Here is a 21,553-nt window from a genome sequence, read left to right as displayed (position 1 = left end):
AAGATGTGTGTGTCTAAGAGTTGATTGTTCTGTGGGAGACAAATGGCTTGTGCTGCCGTTAGTCAAGTTCTCTCTATTTAGTGATCACACAAAAACATACTGCGCGCGCACGCACACACACACACACACACACACACACACACACACACACACACACACACACACACACACACACACACACACACACGGGAAATCTCAAACTCTCAATGGGAGGAATTGAGTTAGCAAGCTGCTGTTTATGAGCCCCGTACAGACTTGTGTTTATGGAGGGTTGCTGGGAAACATCTCCGTAACAAAGAACAGACTAGGGATGCCTGGTGTTGCGAGTGTAACTTGGGACACACACACACACACACACACACAGAAGATGGAGACACATCATGTGCCTCTTTCAAAATAACACTGTTTTGTTCTCAGTGTGCGGAACCAGGTCAGCATGCTCACACAGAGAGGTGTTTGTTAGGAGAGTGTGTGTGTGTGTGTGTGTGTGTGTGTGTGTGTGTGTGTGTGTGTGTGTGTGTGTGTGTGTGTGTGCGCAGTGCAGTGCAGTGCATCTTTGTCTTAATGAGAAGTCAAGCCTCGCAAGCCTCTCACTCACTAATGCATCTGATATCACTGAGCTGCAGGATGTTTGTGGATGTGCACAGCAGGCAGGCATATGACATGTCACTGAATGTGTGCATGAGACACACTACCCTTCACAGGCCATCTGGACTCACAGTAAACCAGGGTTGCCATGGTACCCCAGTGTCATACTTACTGGGACAAATCTTAAAAAGTGTTTTGTTCAACCGGCCCCTGAAAACTGAAAACTTCCCATAGTAAGATGTGTTTACACACACACACATATTAATAGCTTGGAATCTTTAAACTAACACCTGATAAGAGATCTCTCTGGTCACATGATGATGGCATAAAAGCTACAGCTCACACGCAAGGCGGCTTCACAAGGTCTGTCCCATATTGATGAGGTCATGGCAGCAGGGTTACCCGTGTGGTGGGTTAGACCCTGGGAAGAGGACAGGAATAGCCCTGTCACAAGGGCCGCTGTCATCTGGCCGAAATAAAATTAGCGCAATTATGGCGTTAAAAGTCATTAGGGCTTTAGTTTCCATGCCAGGCCGAGCTGCATGAAGGGGACGTGCTGTTGGCCGGGCCCCCGAGAGAGAGGCCATGCGTGGGGTGGGCTGGGCCGAGGGGACGGCCTGCACGGAGCCATAAGGCATCATGGGAGCACCGGAGCGGCTTTTACTGAAGCAGCGACTCTGTTATGTAACAACAATGTCTGTGATGGGAAAAACATGAGCGAATGCTGTAGGGCAGAGTTCAAAAGAAATGAACGACGGTCAGATGAAGTCTAATGATTAATTACTATTTTTTGGTTTTATGGAATATGCTAAACTGTAGTGACAGCAGCTAAGCACACAAATATGAGAGAGTTTTACACCTGTGTGTGCAATCTGTGCATGTTTGTGTGTGTGCATGTGCATGTGCGTGTGCGTGTGCGTGTGATCTGTGCATGTTTGTGTGTGTGCGTGTGTGTGTGCGTGTGCGTGTGCGTGTGATCTGTGCATGTTTGTGTGTGTGCGTGTGTGTGTAACTGATACTGAATACTTGGCAGGAGTGATCTCAACCACACCCATGACCCAGAACAAGCACGGGAGAGAATGAGAGAATGATGGAGGAAGAGAATGATAGAGGGAAAGGATGAGAGAATGATGGAAGGAGAGAATGATAGAGGGAGACAATGATAGAGGGAAAGAATGAGAGAATGATGGAAGGAGAGAATGATAGAGGGAGAGAATGATGGAGGGAAAGAATGAGAGAATGATGGAAGGAGAGAATGAGAGGGAGAGAATGATAGAGGGAAAGAATGAGAGAATGATGGAGGGAAAGAAGGAGAGAATGATAGAGGGAAAGAATGAGAGAATGATGGAGGGAAAGAAGGAGAGAATGATAGAGGGAGAGGCAAATAAAGCCAGTGAGCAACATGAGAGGGCTGGTGGGAGAGACGATCAAACTGGAGGGAAGTTAGAGAGGGCAGCGGCACACAGGGAGTGACAGGAAAACAGACGTGTGGCTTTGACCATGAAACCCATCTCTTGGCTCCAATGAAACTGACGGCTCTTACATCAGACCTGAGGTCAGCTCGGCTCGCCTCGGCTCTCACATCAGAACTGAGGTCAGCTCGGCCCGCCTCGGCTCTCACATCAGAACTGAGGTCAGCTCGGCTTCTATATTGGGCTCCAGTGAGCGTTCTGGAATGAGTTAGGTCTATTGTATTTCCAAGGCCCAAACCCACAAACGCGAGACACAAAAACACAAAACGACACAAAGCACAATCTCTGTCATAACTCATCTATTTAAATACCCATCTTTAAATGCAACTTACACGTACAGCATATCATAATGGTGGTTATTATAATGTGTATAGTGTATGCCACCACATGGGTGAATAGACCGCTGCCTTGCTACCCTCTTTCTCCATCTCTCCTCTGGTCTCGGCCCCCTACATCTCCTCCATGTTCACAGACGTCTCCCTAATGTGGGTCTTAATGGGATCCCCCCCATGTGATTCTAATGTGACCAGAGTGCAGTACTTGTCTGCGCATTATTCGATTATGAGTATTATAAAAGTTTTTTGCTTGCCATTGTGCAACCCGTCCCCTTAGCAGAAGTGGGGCAGCGAGCGACCGGCACAAAGGCACTCTGTGCGCACTGCTGCGGAAGCCCAGTGCCCAGACAGCTTTGAGTTACACAGGAGCGGGGAGCTGGCACCGAGCTCATGCCCACACAGCTTTGTGCCCCTTCTGCTGCTGGGAAATAAACACGCTGGCATGGGGGGTCACGTCCCATGGCCGACAGGTAGTTTGCTCGTAGTAATATTAGAAGTAGTCGTCAAGAGAACGTCTAGTTTTTGTCTGTCTGTCTGTCTGTCTGTCTGTCTGTCTGTCTGTCTGTCTGTCTGTCTGTCTGTCTGTCTGTCTGTCTGTCTGTCTGTCTGTCTGTCTGTCTGTCTGTCTGTCTGTCTGTCTGTCTGTCTGTCTGCAAGAGGGGTTTAAAGAGAGAAATGACACAGACAGAGAGGGGGGGGGGAGGGAGAGGGAGAGAGGGGAGAAGTGAGGGAAATGCAAAGGCCTGTCATCTGAGGCAAAGGCAAAACTATCAACAAAAAAAACAAACCCGGGGTGTGTTGCAACACACTTGTGTTCCCTGCCAATGATGACCTAATGAACTTCCACTTCATTCCACCACCCCATAGCATTCCATCTAACAGACCGTAATATCCTGATAAGGTTCCATCAACATTCTTCAAGCATTCGATCAACAGGCTGCTGCCATACCAAAGCTTTCCCTCCCTGCAGCGCCTGGACCACTTCATTCAGATAATCCCTATGATTAGGAGATCAAGGGGACAGGAAATCTGGGGACCTTTGAAGTATTCACACACATGCACACACACACACACACACGCATGCACAGACACACACACACACGCATGCACAGACACACACAAACACACACACGCATGCACAGACACACACAAACGCACACACACACGCACACACAAACTCTTGTTCTGTACCTAACCTCTAAATATACATTCTAGAAAGCTGCCTCTGGCACACAGATAAATACGCTTACATGTAAACACATACTTTCGTTTGCACACCCTCTCCCCACATGCTGATGTCTACAAACACACACACACACACACACACACACACACACACACACACACACACACACACACACACACACACACACACACACACACACACACACACACACACACTAACACTAACACACACAGACCCACACACAGAGACCCACACACAGAGACTCCCAAATAGAGACTCACACACACACAGGAAGCCTACCCTTAGCCTCAGCAGACAGGAAAGACTCTGGCTCCCACCAAGCGACATTCTGGAATATTCTAGGAGCACAGCTGATGGTGGGAACCATGCTGACCAACACACACACACAAACACACACACACACACACACAACACACACACTCACCCAGTTTGGGGTCAAACCTCCAGGCGGGGATGTGGTCATTCTCCTTCAGGCCGCTGTTAGCAGGAAGAGGCACACTCACGCTGATTGGCTCGTTGACCTGAAGCTCCGCCCCGTCACTGCCCAGCAGGTGCACGCTGATTGCTGCTACGGGAGTCAACTCAAAACCCCCTGCAGACAGACAGAGGAGAAAGAGAGGGAGAGAGACAAAAGATGGAAAGAAAAATGGGGAGAGGGAGAGTGGATTGCTTTTGTAAATTTCCTTATACCAAATGTCCCCCAGGGGATGTGATTACAGTCTGAGTGGTTTAAAAAGATGGATAGACAGATGACAGAGAGACAGAAAGAGAGAGAGAGAGTAAATGAGGGAGAGAAGGAGGGAGAGGGAGAGAAGGAGGGCTAGGAGAGTGGCGGCGGTGCTGAAGGGGGTTTTGAGAAGGCCTTTAAGATGCTCCTGACCCCCATCACACTACCACAGGACCCACTTCATACATTTATTAGTGATGGTGCGTGTGTGTCTGATTTATGCCAAGCGACTGAACCTAAATACGCTTGGAGTGTGTGTGTGTGTGTGTGTGTGTGTATGTATGTGTGTGTGTGTGCCTGACTCACAACTAAAAGCCTTAATTGACCTCATATCCAGACATGTGTGTATGAATGTGTGTCAGGCTCATAGTGTGTGTATGAACATTATACGCATGAGTGTGTGTCAGGCTCGTAGCGACTAACCTTAAATAAAATGTGTGTGTGTTTACAAGGCAGGTGGTGTGAAATAAAGGGAAACAGTGTGTGTGTGTGTGTGTGGTAAATCCAGGGGTCTCGAGTCCCATTGCAAGAACGCCCTTTGGGTGTGGGCTGAGCCACGGGGGGCAACCTCAAACCAATTAAATCACTGTAACTAGCGCTGAACTTCCACCAGGGGCGGCTGCGTGGCGTTCTGGCAGTGTGGCGTTCTGGCTGCGTGGCGCACTGGCTGCGTGGCGCTCTGGCTGCGTGGCGCACTGGCTGCGTGGCGCTCTGGCTGCGTGGCGCTCTGGCTGCGTGGCGCTCTGGCTGCGTGGCGCTCTGGCTGCGTGGCGTTCTGGCTGTGTGGCGCACTGGTTGCGCTGCCGGTTTGTTCCGGTCTGTTCCGTCCCCTGCAGGGCTGCTTACCCCACTGGGAGTGTTTCAGATGCGGAATATTTTGTCTGCTCAATTTAGTTGACTTTCTGATTTGGTCAATTTACTGAGATTTTTGTGCTTCTTCTACCAAGTAGGCCACATAGTTAAACGGTTTGTTATTGTGTCTGTTTTAGGTGTGTTTATTTTTGTAAGGCCATTTCCTACTGTTGTGCTGCAGCCTAAAAAGTTAATACAGCTAAGTCCAGTTATGAATGACATGGATCAAAGATTGTTAAAAATGCAATAATTTCCTATTTATAATCTATTTGTAGCAAAGACCAAAGCAGTCCAATACAACAGTCTTGCAATAATAACGTTGATGAAATGAAGGCACATTTCTTTTTTGCAAGGTGAAAACACATGCATGAATATTCATGAACAAATCGCTACCTGATTGGACGGTCGACCTGCTTTTAGAAGCGTTCCAGAAGCTGAGCCTCTGAAATGTGCTGCCTCTGAAATGTGTCACCTCCGGCGACCGGGTCAATATATTGATTTATTCATTTCATATATTGGTGGTCTGTCATAATGGTCATACAGTAAGACATAGTAAAAAAAATGAACATACTACTTTCTATTGTTTAGGGAACAGTGGTAATGGTCACTGCTATGGAGGAGGGTGGGTCCGAACAGGAGAAAAGGGCAGCCAGTGTTAAACCTGTGCGTTACACTAAACAGCCCCACCATCTCCACTGGAGCTCCCGATTCCCCTAAGGAAAATACTGATGCACTCCTTCCTCTGTCTGTCCGGCCCTCACCTTCACTCACTCACTCTCTCACTTCCAGCTTTTTAGTGGTTGTTCAGCAGACATGATCGAACGTATTGATCTTGATAATGTCTTATCCCAAACGAATTAAGGTGAGCAGCCAATCAAGGAGGGGCATGAATTATTATATGCCTGCCTAAATCGGGAATTACATTCGCAGACGCACACACACACACACACACACACACACACGTGGTTCGTTACATGAGCGTTTACGTTACGTACGACTTACGTGTATATGCATCAGTAGTGCTTGTGAGTAGAGTTGTATGTGTCTATATTTGTGAGTGTGTGTGTGTCTTTATGCACACACATGTAGTGTTACCCTTGAAGGCCTGCAGGTGTGTTCGTGTATGCATGTGTGTATAGGTGTGTGTGTGTGTGTGTGTATGTATGTATGTTTGTATGTATGTGTGTTTGTGTGTGTGTTTGTGTGTAGGTACCTGTAGTGTTGGCGTTGAGGGCCTGCAGGTAGGACAGGCGGTGTGTGTCGTGGGGCGAGTGTGTGACGGTGAGCAGAGCGGTGAGGTTGGTGTAGGAGGCGTTTGGAGGAAGACTCAACGCCCGCCGCTGGAACTGGACCCACGGCTGCAGTCTGGAGCCTGAACACACACACACACACACACACACATACACACACAAACAAACAGACACACACACATATTTAGTAACGTAGATTATTTACGGCCAATAGATATGCCACTTTTTTATGATGGAGAGAGAGTGTGTGTGTGTGTGTGTGTGTGTGTGTGTGTGTGTGTGTGTGTGTGTGTGTGTGTGTACACACATACATGTGCAGAACATTGTAAGTCTCTAGAGAGCAGTGATGTCATTGTGTTTCCACTGCGGTGAGTCTACATTCCAGAGACATGAGAGCATCTGGTGGGGGCATGAAGGCACACACACACACACACACACACACACACACACACACACACACACACACACACACACACACACACACATGTTCATACACACACACACACACACACTTTCATACATACACGCAACACACACACTTACATGCGCGCGTGCGCAAACACACACACACACACACACACACACACACACACACACACACACACACACACACACACACACACACACAGACAGGCAGACACACACGCACACAGGCATACAGCACACACACACACACACACACACACGTTCATACACACACACTTTCATACATACACGCAACACACACACTTACATGCGCGCGTGCGCAAACACACACACACACACACACACACACACACACACACACACACACACACACACACACACACACACACACACACACACACACACACACACACACACACACACACACACACACACACACACACACACACACACACACACACACACGATGTTATGTGCTGTGCTCATTAACGCTACCAGACTCTGCTCTGTACAACGATGTTAAGATGTCAACACCAGCAGTATTGGCCTGTGTCTGCTCTGACTGAACTGATGTCACCAGGCTGCACCCCGATTTGCTGCCCCACCTGTCTGTCACACACACCCACCAATCCCCAACTGGCCTCTCCCCCGGCCACCACTCCTCTCTTTTCCGCTCTTCCATCTCCCGATGGACGGATAAAGCGGCAGCATCACATCACTGAGTGCTGCCAGAAATGACACTGATATGTCTCCTGCAAGTATACATAAGCACACACACACACACACACACACACACAGCATAGTAGGAGCGCTGAATACAGTGTACGTATACGTAATACGTATACGATGCTGCTGTGCGTGTGTGTGTGTGTGTGTGGACTCTTACTAAATGCACAGGGTTCATCAGTGTGTACCCTGCAGATGGATCAGATGCCTGCTACATGGTACAAGGAGTTGCAGAGAGAACGCGGCAGGAAGAGGGAGAGTGTGTGTGTGTGTGTGTGTGTGTGTGTGTGTGTAAAGGAGTAGGGTGTCCCTTTCCTCTGGGGCGGTAAAAATACTGCAGCAGATGGGAGGGGAGCTCTCCACACTGGAGGCGTGTGTCTGGCTCTGCATGCAGAGTGTGTGTAGGGGTGTGTGTGTGTGTAGGTGTGTGTGTGTGTGTAGGTGTGTGTGTCTACACACACTGTCTCTGATCTTGTACAGGACCTTACCAGACCATCTGAGGCAGGTGTGTTTCGGTGCTTAATGGAGTGTGGGTTTATGTGTGTCCGTGTCTGTGTGTTTGTGTTTCTGTCTACTTATTATGCACAAGTGCATATTCCCTTGATTAAAAGTCCAGAGCTCCCTTTTGTGTGTCGGACGTGGACAGACACAGAAGGAGAAAGAAAGAGAGGGAGGTAGAGAGAGGGAGAGAGAGAAACAGAACGTTTGCAGAAACCGTTTCTGTGGCGTAAATATAGTAACTCATTTTGATACTATATCATAACACAGAGGAATGCACTAAATTGATATGGAGCAAACACAGCTATGCAGACACACAGCCACACAGAGACAGACACACAGACGGCAGGAATGACACTGAGCATCATGCAGAAACAAACACACACACACACACACACACACACACACACACACACACACACTACACTGAAACATAGGACAGAACCTACTGTCCCATTCCACTAAAACATACACAGCCTCATGGCTCTGTGTGTGTGTGTGTGTGTGTGTGTGTGTGTGTGTGTGTGTGTGTGTGTGTGTGTGTGTGTGTGTGTGTGTGTGTGTGTGTGAAAAAGCCAGAGAGGGGTAACACAGGATAGGGGAAATAAAAAATCCCACATGGTGACAGGGGAAAGGGACCAGACGCGGAAATAAGAACACACGCTTAATTTAATTATGAGCATGGGCAAGTTTTAATGTGTGTGTGTGTCTATATATACAATAGTGTCTGTGCATCTATATGTGTACTTTACACGTGAGTGAGTGAGTGAGTGTGTGAGTGTGTGAGTGTGTGAGTGTGTGAGTGTGTGAGTGAGTGTGTGTGTGTGTGAAAGATGAGGCTCTAAAATGAACTACACAAGTTGGGTGAGTGTTGTTGCATAACTCCAGAAATATTGCGTGAGAACACTGACACATACGAGCAAGAGTCTAAAGCAAAGTTTAAAACCAACAAGCGTTTATTTATTTGTTTTACCCATCTTTCCTCAAACCATGTGCAGATATGAAGACATGAAGATAACGAACCTACTCATTACATGAAAGACACCCACTGGTGCATCCTACAGATGTGTGATGTTTAGCATCAAAAGTCCACTACAAAAGAAATTCACTTTCACACAAGGGTCCAACACTAAACCTCCACTGACCTCCTGTACCTCACTTGTGCCCATCCACAACCACCAAGCCCTCAGACCTCTGTCTATAGGTATTACACTTTTACATGGTGTCTGTGTGTGTGTGTGTGTGTGTGTGTGGGTGTGAGAGAGAGTGTGTGTGTGTGTGTGTGTGCGCGTGTGTGAGAGAGTGTGTGTCTTACCTTGATATCCCGACACAATCTGCACCACATCCTCATACACCATCAGAGTTGCAGCTCTCTCAGGGAGCAGGTCCAGACTGAGGGAGGAGAAGACTATTGCATGCATACATACACACACACACACACACACACACACACAGTGAAAAGGGGGTGTTGGTTATCTCCTCATATAATATGCATCCTGCACACAACACAGAGATCTCCTCCCCATGCATGCTCTGCCACACACAAACACACACACACACACACACAAACACACAAACACACACAAAAGCATGTGTGCAAACTGTGTGTATATATTGAGTGTGTCTGTGGATGATGAGACAAGGCTGCCTTGGGACCCAGGTGCTCAGTCTAGGTTACACAGACAGACAGACAGGCAGACAGGCAGACAGGCAGACAGGCAGACAGGCAGACAGGCAGACAGACAGACAGGCAGGCAGTCATTCTCCCTTATAGCCCCTCAACTACAGGCTGCTCACATGAAACGTGCTCGCCTCTCTCTCACACACACACACACACACACACACCCATGAAACGTGCTCCCCTCTCACACACACACAAAAGCCCTGCATGAATCAAGAGTTTAACTCCAGATCTACTAAAGCACATTCCTATTTAACCACTAATCCCTTCCTTTCCTCATTAACCCTGTGTGTGTGTGTGTGTGTGTGTGTGTGTGTGTGTGTGTGTGTGTGTGTGAGAGATTTTTTTGTCCGTGTGGACAGTCTACACCTCTCTTTGTTTACTTTAAAGCAGAGATGGTTAGTGTGCTAATCCCTTTAGCTAAGGATCTTACTCCCTCACTCAGTCACAGTTCTATGTGTGTGTGTGTCTATGAGTGTGTTTGATTCTGCACTTCAGTGAGTGTGTGTGTGTGTGTGTGTTTCAGGAATGTGTCATGTGTGGCTGTCTGTGTATGCACTTCAGTGAAATGTGCGTGCATGTATGTGTGTGTGTGGCAATATATATGATGACATGTGTGCATGAGCATGCACACGCATTTGAACTTATGCCAGTATCCGTGTGTGTGTGTGTGTGTGTGTGTGTGTGCATGTCTAAGTGTGTGTGTGTGTGTGTGTGTGTGTGTGGCAGCAGGTGGTTCATTAGTGTAGTATGGATGCAAACCCCCCAGTGTGTGAGAGCAGCTAATCCCAATAACCTCATAACATCCTCACACCCACCGAGAGAGAAGGACAGAGAGATAGGGGGGGGGGGGGGGAGAGGGTCAGGGAGAAGAGGTCAGAGAGAAGGGGAGAGAGAGAGAGAAAGGGTGAAAAAGAAAGAAGAGGGAGAAATAGGAACTGAAGAAAGGAGGATGGGGGACAAGAAGAGTTAAAAAATAAGAGGGAGAGAGAGAGATAGAGGGAGGAAGAGATAATAAGTTTAAGAAATAGAAAGAGAGAGGAGAGTGATTGAGAAAGAGAGAAAGCACTAGAATGAGTGATGGGTGAGAGGGCAGAGAAAGGGTGGGAAGGAGGGAGAGGGAGAGAGAAGGAGAGAGAGGGAGAGAAGGAAGGAGAGGGAGGGGGAAGGAGGGAGAGGGAGAGAAGGAAGGAGAGGGAGGGGGAAGGAGGGAGAGGGAGAGAGAAGGGGAGGGAAGGAGAGAGAGGGAGAGGGAGGGAGAGAGACTTTGTGGGAGGAGAGAAGTTCAAGGTCTGTTGCTAAGATCTGTTGCTAAGGTTGGTTGGTCATTACCTGGCAGTCTGGTGGGACGCCACGGGGCGGAGTTTGGCACATAGCCTCGCTTCGTGGCCGTGACCACCAGCAGGTCGCCCAGGCGATAGCTGAACCTGAGGAAGACGTTGCCGTCGCCGAGCGAGGTCTCCGTGGCAACAGAGGTGTGGTTGGCAAAGATCTCCACAGTGACTCCAGGGAGAGGCTGGTGGGTGCTGGAGTCACTCAGGTGCACCTTGAGAGTTACCTCTGCAGACAGACAACACCGCAATATAGTCATCGGTTTTCTCATAGAACTGCACAGGTAAGACACAACACATGGCAAGGTAATGGCCTGGTAATCACACAGCCATACATGAAATAAATGAAATAAATGTAGCACACAAAAATAAAGTAACACCTGTTAAATACAGCAGACAGAACAATTTATCTATGAGAATGGTTTGGAATGGTGGGAAAAGCATTCATCATGTATCCTTACATTTTTTACAAATCTTTAAAAAAATTGAATAGACAGAAAAACAATAAATTCTCTCTTGACATTCTTGAGTTTTTATGAGCGGTCTCTACAACAATCTTGAAGAATTTCAACATTGCGGTTTTGTTTCAAATCAATACAACACCTTGAACTGCTAATGATAACACTAAATTAGCCTACTAGTCCTTCTTACAGTGTGTAACCAGAGACGCTACAAGGCTTAAATCAAGTTTGAGTGGGAAGGTTTCTGTCAATACAGCCCAAACTCCCATCAAGCTACGCCACAGTAATTAGTTGCTTTCAGTCTTAAAAAACTTAAAAATCACGCTACACAACTTACAGCAGTTGGCCAAACACAGAACATTTTCATTTGAAAGTTGTTTGAAAAGATTCATAGCATAAAACTCTGTCTCAGGACAAAAGAAAGATAAAGACGCCTACCGGCCGGTTCCCTGTTGAACCTCTTCGAGGCGCTTTTCAGACTGACAACAAATCTCTGCATTCCAATTCCCTGCTAACTAGCCAATGGCATCGCCTGTTTAAAACAATGGCCTGAGTTTCCGTGTCTGAGTCAGTCTCCACTATCTCAGGAAACTGCTCCCCGCACCAGCACTTCCTGTTCAGGACATCCTTAAAGTTATGTTAGTCTGCCATAACCCGCCTGACTCAATCAAATGGGGTCCACCTTAACCCCCCCAACTATAACTTTCCCTTTGCGACCAAACAGGACAGGAATGTCACTGACGGCACAAAGGCAATTTCTTGGTAGTGGCAAAGAGGACCTATTAGAAGACTACACGATTAGAAGAAGACTATAGTGTTCTTATAGGTCCTTTTTGCCATGTTTCTTTTGGTGATTGGGAGTAAAAACAAAGTTTTACCTACCAACCTAACCATTTGTTTAGATTTGAATGTTACGGCAGATCAACACATTTTTACGGATGACCTCGGTTCAAACTGCAACTCCAAAAACCCATGTACACAGGGACAGTTAGCACTGTGTTGGTATTTATACTGTAAGAGGGTGTTAATTGACATCTGAATTGTTGTATTAAATGTGTGTGTCATCTTCATGAAGGATCAGTGCGAGTATAATGTGTTAAAAACAATTTGTGCTTTCAGTGTCTGTGCTTGCGAATTGTTCGGTGTATTTTGAGACACACATATTGAGTCCCTGATATACAGAAGGGGAATTGGCAGAATGAGCACACGTTGCGGAGATAACTGCGCCTGCTGCACGTGTACTAAAACATCTGTCAACCTCTCAACCCTGGTGGTCTCTAATATTTAACTTAAGTGCTTCCTCTATCCTCCATCTCCCAGGACCTCTTGCTCTCCACATTGTTACGGCCAATTACATAATAATGAGCCAATTACATCACAATGGCCTATTACATCACAATGGGCCAGAGCATCACAGTGTGCTTGGAGTTTCTAAAAGGCTGAAATAAGGGGTGGATCGCCTGGGAAGCCCCAACAGCGTGTTGAGAAGAGGGTCAGGTCAAAGACACTTAACAACTTTGGTGGGTGCTCTGATGATTGATAGGCCCTTGTCCAGTGGGACAGGCCTGGAATAAGGCGGGGACAAACATCATGACCTCATGACTATGAGTTTCCCAAAAGGCAGCAGAGATGCAATAAAAGCATCAGCATTACAACAGAGGCCTTTCTCAGCTGGTGTGATAAACAGTAGGGTTTGTCTGGATAAGAGCATTATTACAAACACACAGAAACACACACACACACACACACAAACACACAAACAGACTTTATCAGGCAGATTTATAAGTGAACTACAGTGTCTGTTTATTTCAGTCTTTTCCTAATGCATAATCTAAAGTGAAAATAGGTAATGGAAAACAACTCTGCCCATAAACAGCCTTTTAAATAGCTTCCCCTTCGATCACAACATAATCCCATTTACTGTGTAAGAGAGAGCAAGAGAAAGACAAAGATACAAAGAAAAAGAAAAAAAGAGAGAACAATGAAGGCAGCGGAAAAAGGGAGATGGATACAGAGGCCCCCATCTTTGTCTACCCTTGTCTGAACCCTTCATTAAGACTAAAAGGGTCCGTTTGGTCTCCTGAGACCAACCTCATACATACAGTCATTAAAGAAGACACACACACACGCACACATACACACTTCTGGCACATTGTGTAGAGAGGTTAGGCCTGCATACATCTGTGGGCGTGTCCTCCTTCCAGTTCAATTAAGCCACTGCAACATTTACCTTGTGCTGCCATGACAACCATAAGTAGGAGGAGTTATTGATCTCACCCGAATAGGACCCCACGAGTGTGTGTGAGTGCGTGTGTGTGTGGTGTGAGTGTGTGTGTGTGTGTGTGTGTGTGAGATTGGTAGGGCAGGAAGGGTGATATAGATTAGCGATGATGGCAATGAAACTCAGATTCACATTCACAAAATGGACCTGCAGCTGACTTTAGGCATGTGCTGAGTCATGCAGAGACGTAGGAAGAGGGAAAGAAAGATTTAGAGGACAGAGAAAGAGGGAGAAAGAAAGAGACAGAACGAGATAGAAAGAGATAGAGGGAGAAAGAGAGAGAGAAAGAAGGGATGTAGTAGGCCTTGAGAGCAGGACCACTCAGCTGCAAAGAAACAATAAAGCCATCTGTCACTATCAGTCATCTCTCTCTCTCCTTCCATCCCGCCCTCTGCCATATTTTACTCTGACGGGAGATGCAGACACACACACGCACGCACGCACGCACACACACGCGCACACACACACGCACACGCACACCAGACCTTCAACAAGGCAGCAGTGACCCATAACTATGCCAAATCCTTTCCGCCACAATGCCAAGCCTTTCAACCACAAGAATGCACACGTACACACACGCAGACACACACACCCATACGCACGCACGCGCACACACACACACACACACGCACACACACACACGCAAGTGAATACAAACACAAACACCGGAACTACATCTACTGACACACTTTCCATACGGCTCTGTGTTTGAGTTGTGGCCTGGCAACAGTGTCTCATAGTCTGCTGAAAACCCCGTGTAGATTTATGGCTCCTGGGGACCTCTATGTGGCACAGACACACACACACACACACACACACACACACACACACACACACACACATAATAACAGACGCTGAATGGCCCGCACACACACACACACACAGCAGCCTTAAGAGATCTGTGGTATACTACGGATTAGGGCTATCAGGTTTGAGAGGTTGGATTAAATTGTAATCCAATCAACACTGCAGGAGGTAATCTGAGATTACATAAAAGGGATTATTCCAGGGTTTTGAATGACACACGCTTATTCCCAAACAGCAGAGATGGGAGGCTTAGAAAGGGACATGCACAGACGCACAGTCATCATCTAAGAAAAGGCAACAGAAAGGGAGAGAGAGAGAGGGAAAGAGAGCGAGAGACAGAGAGTAAGAAAGAGCGAAAAAATAAACAAGGATGAGAAGGCTATAAAAGGTGTGCTCTAGAGAAATCAGCCTACATACAGATGAACCAAAGAGAACCAAATAAAGATAATAAATAATATAATAATTATTATAATAATAATAATTAAAGAAAATATATCAAGCAGCGACGAGGGCTCAAAGCAGCGCTGCAGAGTGCGGTGGCCATTGCAACTTGATGTCATCGTGTCAAGGGCATGGCCGTAAGCACTCACAACAACTTTCATGTCAATTGACCAAAGACAGAGATATGAGCTCACTTCCTGTTTGGTGGCTTCACTACCGAATTCAATTGGCTGTAAAGGACAAACGTTTTCAAAAGTCTAAACTCCACCTGGTGACTTTTGTGAGGCCATCTGGAACAAATACAGTGAAAATGGGACAAAACCAGTGGCCTGTGAAATACTTTTTAAACCTTTCAATAAGATTCAAAATGGCAACTGCATCAAATATGAGACCTCCCATGGTATTACCGGAAACAAGAAGGCAAACTCATAACAGTTATTAGCCAGTTTTTTTGTGCTTCCTCAAAAAGGTCTCACACCGAAAGAACCAGAAAAGAAAAAGGAAAAAGAGAAAGACATCTCAGCTAATCAAGAGCAGGTTCTGGGAGCAGGCCACCACCCGATGAGGGAAGCACCATGCAGCAGCAGCACCATGCAGCAGCAGCAGCACCATGCACAACACACACACACAACACACTGCCCTCCACACAACTTGTGTGTGTATGTGTGTGTGTGTGTGTGTGTGTGTGTGTGTGTGTGTGTATCTGACAGGGCCGTGAGAAGAGGAAAAGAGCAGAGTTGATCAATGGATGGACAACAGCAGAGGATACAGAGGTCAAGACGCAGGTTAAATCACACACACCATGGCAGAGCCATTGGGTACACACACACACACACTTAGTATGGGAAGCTTGGGTGGGACTTAATGGAAAATGACCCGTCAACTGTCTCTTATCAGAACCTATTTACTGGGAATATGAGTTAAGACACAAACACAACTTCTGAAGCCACATACGTTTCTTCAAAGTGTGTGTCAGATAGTGACTAACTTCAGATGAGTAATTTTCCTCGTAAACACCAGACCTACCCAGGGGAACAGACACACACACACACACACACACACACACACACACGAAGGGAGCCTGGTGTCTTTAACTGACCATCCATCTGGTAACCTATAGCTAAACCACCACAACTGCACCTTACATCAGAGGAAAGGAATGGATTTCAGCAAGTGAGAGAGTGAGTGAGTGAGTGAGAGTCTCTTCACTTTTCCTTCCAAGGAGAAACAGAACAATCACACACACACACACACACACACACACACACACACACACACACACACACACACACACACACACACACACACACACACACACACACACACACACACACACACACACACACACACACACACACACACACACACGCCTTTGATGTTTGGTTAATATTAAAAAGGCCTCATTAGGGCCTACAGTCAGAGTAATGCCACTGCTAAAGATGTGATGTCAGCTTTTCCAGAGAGCTCACCGAGATGCTGTGTGTGTGTGTGTGTGTGTGTGTGGGGGGGGGGGGGTTGCAGCTTTCTATCTTAAAAGTAATCGATAACAGATGACAGTGTGTGTGTGTGTGTGTAGTACACAGAATGAGAATGATGGCAGAGAATGCACCACAGACCACTGGTGCACCACAGATGATTTTCATGTAGCCCAAAATCTCGGTGACAGCATGTAGGACTGTATGTGTGTCTGTGTATGTGTGTCTGTGTGTGTGTGTATGTGTGTGTGTGTATGTGTGTGTGTGTGTGTGTGTGTGTTCTATCTAACACACACACACACACACACACACAGATGAATGTTGCCAGTGTGTAATGGTGTAAGTGTGTGATCATTAGCATAGCAACACTGTGAGGAGCTCTGCTGGTCTGCTCTGTGTCCTGCCTGTGGAATGGACCCAAGCTCAGCGATCCCCAAAGCAGGTTCATCCATAAACACAGCAGACAAGAGGAATAAAGACAGCAGTGTTTCACTTCTCCACCTGTAACCTGAGGACTGCACTGTCTATGTTACTCGCGGACGCAAAAATGGTTGTGTGACATGAAGGGTTCTTATTTATAGGGGATGACTTATTTTCCTCATTCCATAAACTCCAGCTATTGATTGGATTACATTACAAACACAAAACACACAATGACACTTTAACTTTCACCGGGTGATTCAGGTAACCATTGGCATGAAATTGTAATAAAACAGAGATGAACAAAGACAAGGCCCTAAATGTGGAGACAAAAGACGGAATGTGAGCATACGTTTGTGAGCATCACAGCCAGACTCCAATAAGAATGCTTCTAGTCCAGTCGTTCTCAAAGTGTGGTCCGCGGAACCACTGGTGGTCCGCCAGTGCCCCGTAATGGTCCTCGACTGCCAAAAGTAAATTATTGCGACATTTCTAACATACAACTCAGAACGAAGAGAACACAGCCAGTAGTAGCCTAATATATTAAAGAGTTGCCTAATCTATTAACAAGGTCATGGATTGGTGGCTTAAGACAGGGACTATGAAAAGAAAATTAAATGAGAAAGCCTCTGACACAGACAAGGAGAAGGTGCAATGGCGAGATGGTTCAGCCTCATTGGGCATTATCCCGCCGCGGAGCTGCATTCAAACAGCGTTTTTTTTCTCAGAGACAGCTCTGACAGCAAGATGATAACTATATTCTTTGTTGTGTGACGTTGGATAATGACAGCTCTTAATTATGAAAAGTTGACTACTAGGATGGCTGTATTAATGCCAGTGGGCTGGCCTACTGTTGGTAGTGAATTACTGCGGTCGGTATGCGCATCGTTGTGTTTTGTGATACATTGGCGTGTCCGAGTGTGTGATGGGAGTATGAGGCTGTGAGCGAACTATAGTTTGTAACATAATCAAGTCACGCATGGAGCAGGGTTCCAGATGCTTTGCCTTGCGCATCGTCATATCTATAACTAGCCTACCGGTATGTAAAAAGGGAGAGCCCACCCGCGAAAATCATGTGCCGCTAACAATTGGCGCCAGGTCTGGGTAGGAGGCATGTTCCGGGGATGTACTATTTAATTAGATGGTCCGCAAGTTTTTTTTTATTGGCTTAGTGGTCCTTGGTCTGAAAAAGTTTGAGAAACACTGTTCTAGTCTAGCCGTCATACGAGAGAGAGAGAGGAGGAGACACACTCACCCCATACTAGAGAGAGGAGGGGACACACGAGGTGAACAGGTATCCCAAACTCTTAAAGGAGAACTCAGATTTTTTTTTAAACCTGGGCCCAATTTTCACACCTTTTTGGATCAAAATGTTTTACTAGGGACAAAAATGATCGAAATTGGTCCAGTATTGAGTTGTAACGCTATAACGGGCAACTGTAAAACGGCTAGATAATTTAATAAAGCATCCACGTAGACGTAAACTGCTTGTTTCTGGCTTTGATAGTCTCATAATGTTATTATTAGCATCTAACAACATGGAAAGGATCCCTACAGAGATAGACTTGTATATGTTTACAGTTGAAGAAAATTACTTTGGAAGAAGAGAAAGATAAACTAAACAAATGGGAAAATAGGGCCCAGGTCAAAGAATCCCAGAGTTCCCCTTTAGCAAACCGTATGTGGAACAGAAAGCCAGGGAAAGCGAGAGAGAGAGAGAGAGAGAGGAGAGAGAGAAAGAGAGAGCTATGAAACAGATCATTACTCTGTAAGGGTTAATTCAGTGGAACTAACAAGTGTTTCCCATGCTGCTCTCTGCTGATTGGCTGGAATGAGAGTAATGCCTCTGACTGTGGAAAAATGGGACGTGGGCAGAAAACATGGGGGCTTCCATGGCAACACAGATAAATAACAAACGGGTGCTGGACGGACACACACACACACACACACACACACACACACACACACACATTATACAGTATCAAGCACACACAAAGTTACACTGGCTGCTTCATGTATCCCTCCCAAACACACACCACACACACTCTTTAATTAAGATTTTCCACATGATCAGCGTGGCTGCCTGCGCTGCGGTAGTAGCTGTGATACAGGCCCCATGTGGGGAGCCTGACTGTGTTCTGCTCTCGCACCTCGGCAGACTGAGCTGTTGGGAGAGGCGTGCTGCCTTACGCTGCGCTCCCAAACCTCCACTCAACAGCCCAGCCCAGCCCAGCCCAGCCCAGCCCAGCCCAGCCCAGCCCAGCCCAGCCCAGCCCAGCCCAGTCCAGCCCAGTCCAGCCCAGTCCAGCCCAGTCCAGCCTAACCCAGTCCAGCCCAGTCCAGTCCAGCCCAGCCCAGTCCAGCTCCTAATCTGCCTAAAAGTGAACCATCACGTCCCTCGCTGTTTCACTGAATGTAGTATTAACCAGTTAGGGTAAAATGTTACACCGTAAGACAAAGACAACAGGACATATCTGAATTTAGGCTAGGCTACATGTTTAAAAATGACATAATGCACATTTGGTTGATTGTTTTGGTTAGTTGTTCTTCTGTCAATATCAGTGCTGTGTCAGACCTGGTTGAAGCAAATAATAACCCACAATCACATGCAACAGCCAGCAAAGGACCATTGGGTACCCTCGACCCATACATACAAACACACACACACACACACACACACACACTCAAACACACACTAAAAAGTAGGTCAATGCCGGCGGACAATGTGGACACGTAGCGTGTTTATGCTCCTGTATATTTCCCCCTTCTTGCTCTCAGTTCATAACTGTAATCGATGAGACAGCTGGCAGCTCCATCAGCTCGCAGTGTAAACATCGGCTCACTGTGCCCCATTCCACCACACAGCAACCGGGCAAAACCAACCAGCTCACCCGTACAATCCATCGTCCCATCCCAGCACCCAATCAACCAATCAGATCCAACTCTGTCCCATCACAGCACCCAATCAACCAATCAGATCAAACTCTGTCCCATCCCAGCACCCAATCAGATCAAACATCTCCAAATCAAAGAAGCCTATTACTTGGCTAATTCAGGTCCCTTCGCCAATCAGTCTACCAGTCTAACCGTGCCCAGGTCCTGTCCTATCCCATCATGCAGTTGAGGATGCATGGTTACACCTACATTACACAGAGCTGGACACACGTTTCCAGTTCCAGCATACATCAATGAGAACCTGTCAGAGAAGTGACTTATGAGAATGCAGTCATAGGTTAGGGAAAACCATATGACTTGAGTGCCTAGACGAACGTGCATTCCTAGACTAGACCTAGCTCATGAATGTCTGTCTTGTCCACCCTTGATTAACAGGCCCAGATATCATGCCTGTCGAAAGTGGTTTACGGTGCCGTGAATGGAAGTGTTTCATCTGGTAGTATCTGGTAGCCCACATGTATGTCTTGGTAATTGAACGCACGGTTTTGGTATTACTCCAGCAGATGAGGACAAGTTCATCTTAAAAAAGCAAGAGACACCACAGCTGTTTCAAGGCAAAGGAGACTGAGAACATAAAGTCTTCATCCAACCAACCTCATAGTGACTACTGACTCACACCCTGGAGCAGCAGTGTGTGTGTGTGTGTGTGTGTGTATCAATCTATTTGAAAATTTAGCCTCCAGCATTATAGAGGTTAACAGGGTACATCTCTCTCTGTATTCTGTGTGTGTGTGTGTCTGTGTTAATGTGTGTCTATGAGTGAATGTGTGCATGTGCGTGCATGTTTGTGTGTGTGTGTGTGTGTGTCAGTCAGATTACTGTCTGATAGGGCTGGTGAGGATATGGGTGATCTGGCAATCTGCACACATACAGGGAACATGCAGAACATGCTGCATTGCAGTCACAGATAAAAGTGAAAGAGGGAAAGAGGGGGAGAGAGAGAGAGAGAGAGAGCGAGAGAGAGAGAGAGAAGCAATGGGAGTGAGTGAGTGCGAGTGAGCAGGAAGAGGGTGAACGGAACCGTGAGTAAAAGGCTGACTAGCATTTGGGGGGCAGGGAAGGAAGGCAGACATGTTGATATCTTCACAAGCATCGGTGCCTGTGAACCCTCTAAGCAGCCATGATGCAGAGGGAAGAGGATACACTCAGCAGGAAGAGAAGGTGGTGTGTGTGTGTGTGTGTGTGTGTGTGTGTGTGTGTGTGTGTGTGTGTGTGTGTGTATGTGTGTGTATATCTGTGTGTGTGTGTGTGTGTGTTTGTGTGTGTATTTGCAGGGAAACATGTGCGTTGATCATTAACTGAGGAGACATTCAGTTGCACCAGTGCTCAATAACTGAGAGGTCACCCCGATTAACCTCTGCATACACAGCCTCTTACTCTCAGGCTCCAGCATACTGTACCAAACACCTAGGCCCCAGATGAATACTGTAAGGTTGTGTGTGTGTGTGTGTGTGTGTGTGTGTGTAGTGTAGGCTCCACTAGCTAGAGCAAGTCTGGGAAAAACCCAGGATATTGATTGACCCCAAAGCCCTGAGGATGGACTGAAGGATAAAGCATCATTGTCTGTGAGAGGAAGAGAGGGAGAGAGGGAGAGAGAGGGGTCATTGAAGGTCAGAAGGA

At 46.8% G+C, this 21,553-nt stretch overlaps 1 protein-coding gene across 2 annotated transcripts in view; it reads right to left on the bottom strand.

Annotated features, from left to right (window-relative positions):
• fam171a1 (family with sequence similarity 171 member A1) overlaps positions 1-21,553 on the bottom strand; it is a 34,381-nt gene that overhangs the window by 7,763 nt on the left and 5,065 nt on the right. The window contains exons 1-5 of one of the 2 annotated variants that reach the window (XM_042709047.1): positions 11,993-12,334; positions 11,095-11,322; positions 9,397-9,489; positions 6,395-6,553; positions 4,027-4,194 (exon numbers count right to left, since the gene is read on the bottom strand). In XM_042709047.1, coding sequence (XP_042564981.1) covers positions 4,027-4,194; positions 6,395-6,553; positions 9,397-9,489; positions 11,095-11,322; positions 11,993-12,053 — 709 coding nt within the window. In that variant the 5' untranslated portion in view covers positions 12,054-12,334. Of the gene's footprint in view, positions 1-4,026; positions 4,195-6,394; positions 6,554-9,396; positions 9,490-11,094; positions 11,323-11,992; positions 12,335-21,553 lie in introns of those variants that run through there. The other variant, XM_012817962.3, reaches the window with a different exon arrangement.

Source organism: Clupea harengus, chromosome 11 (assembly GCF_900700415.2).
Source record: "Clupea harengus chromosome 11, Ch_v2.0.2, whole genome shotgun sequence".
In the NCBI taxonomy this organism is placed as follows: Eukaryota; Metazoa; Chordata; class Actinopteri; order Clupeiformes; family Clupeidae; genus Clupea; species Clupea harengus.
This window is presented reverse-complemented; position numbering and strand designations above follow the sequence as displayed.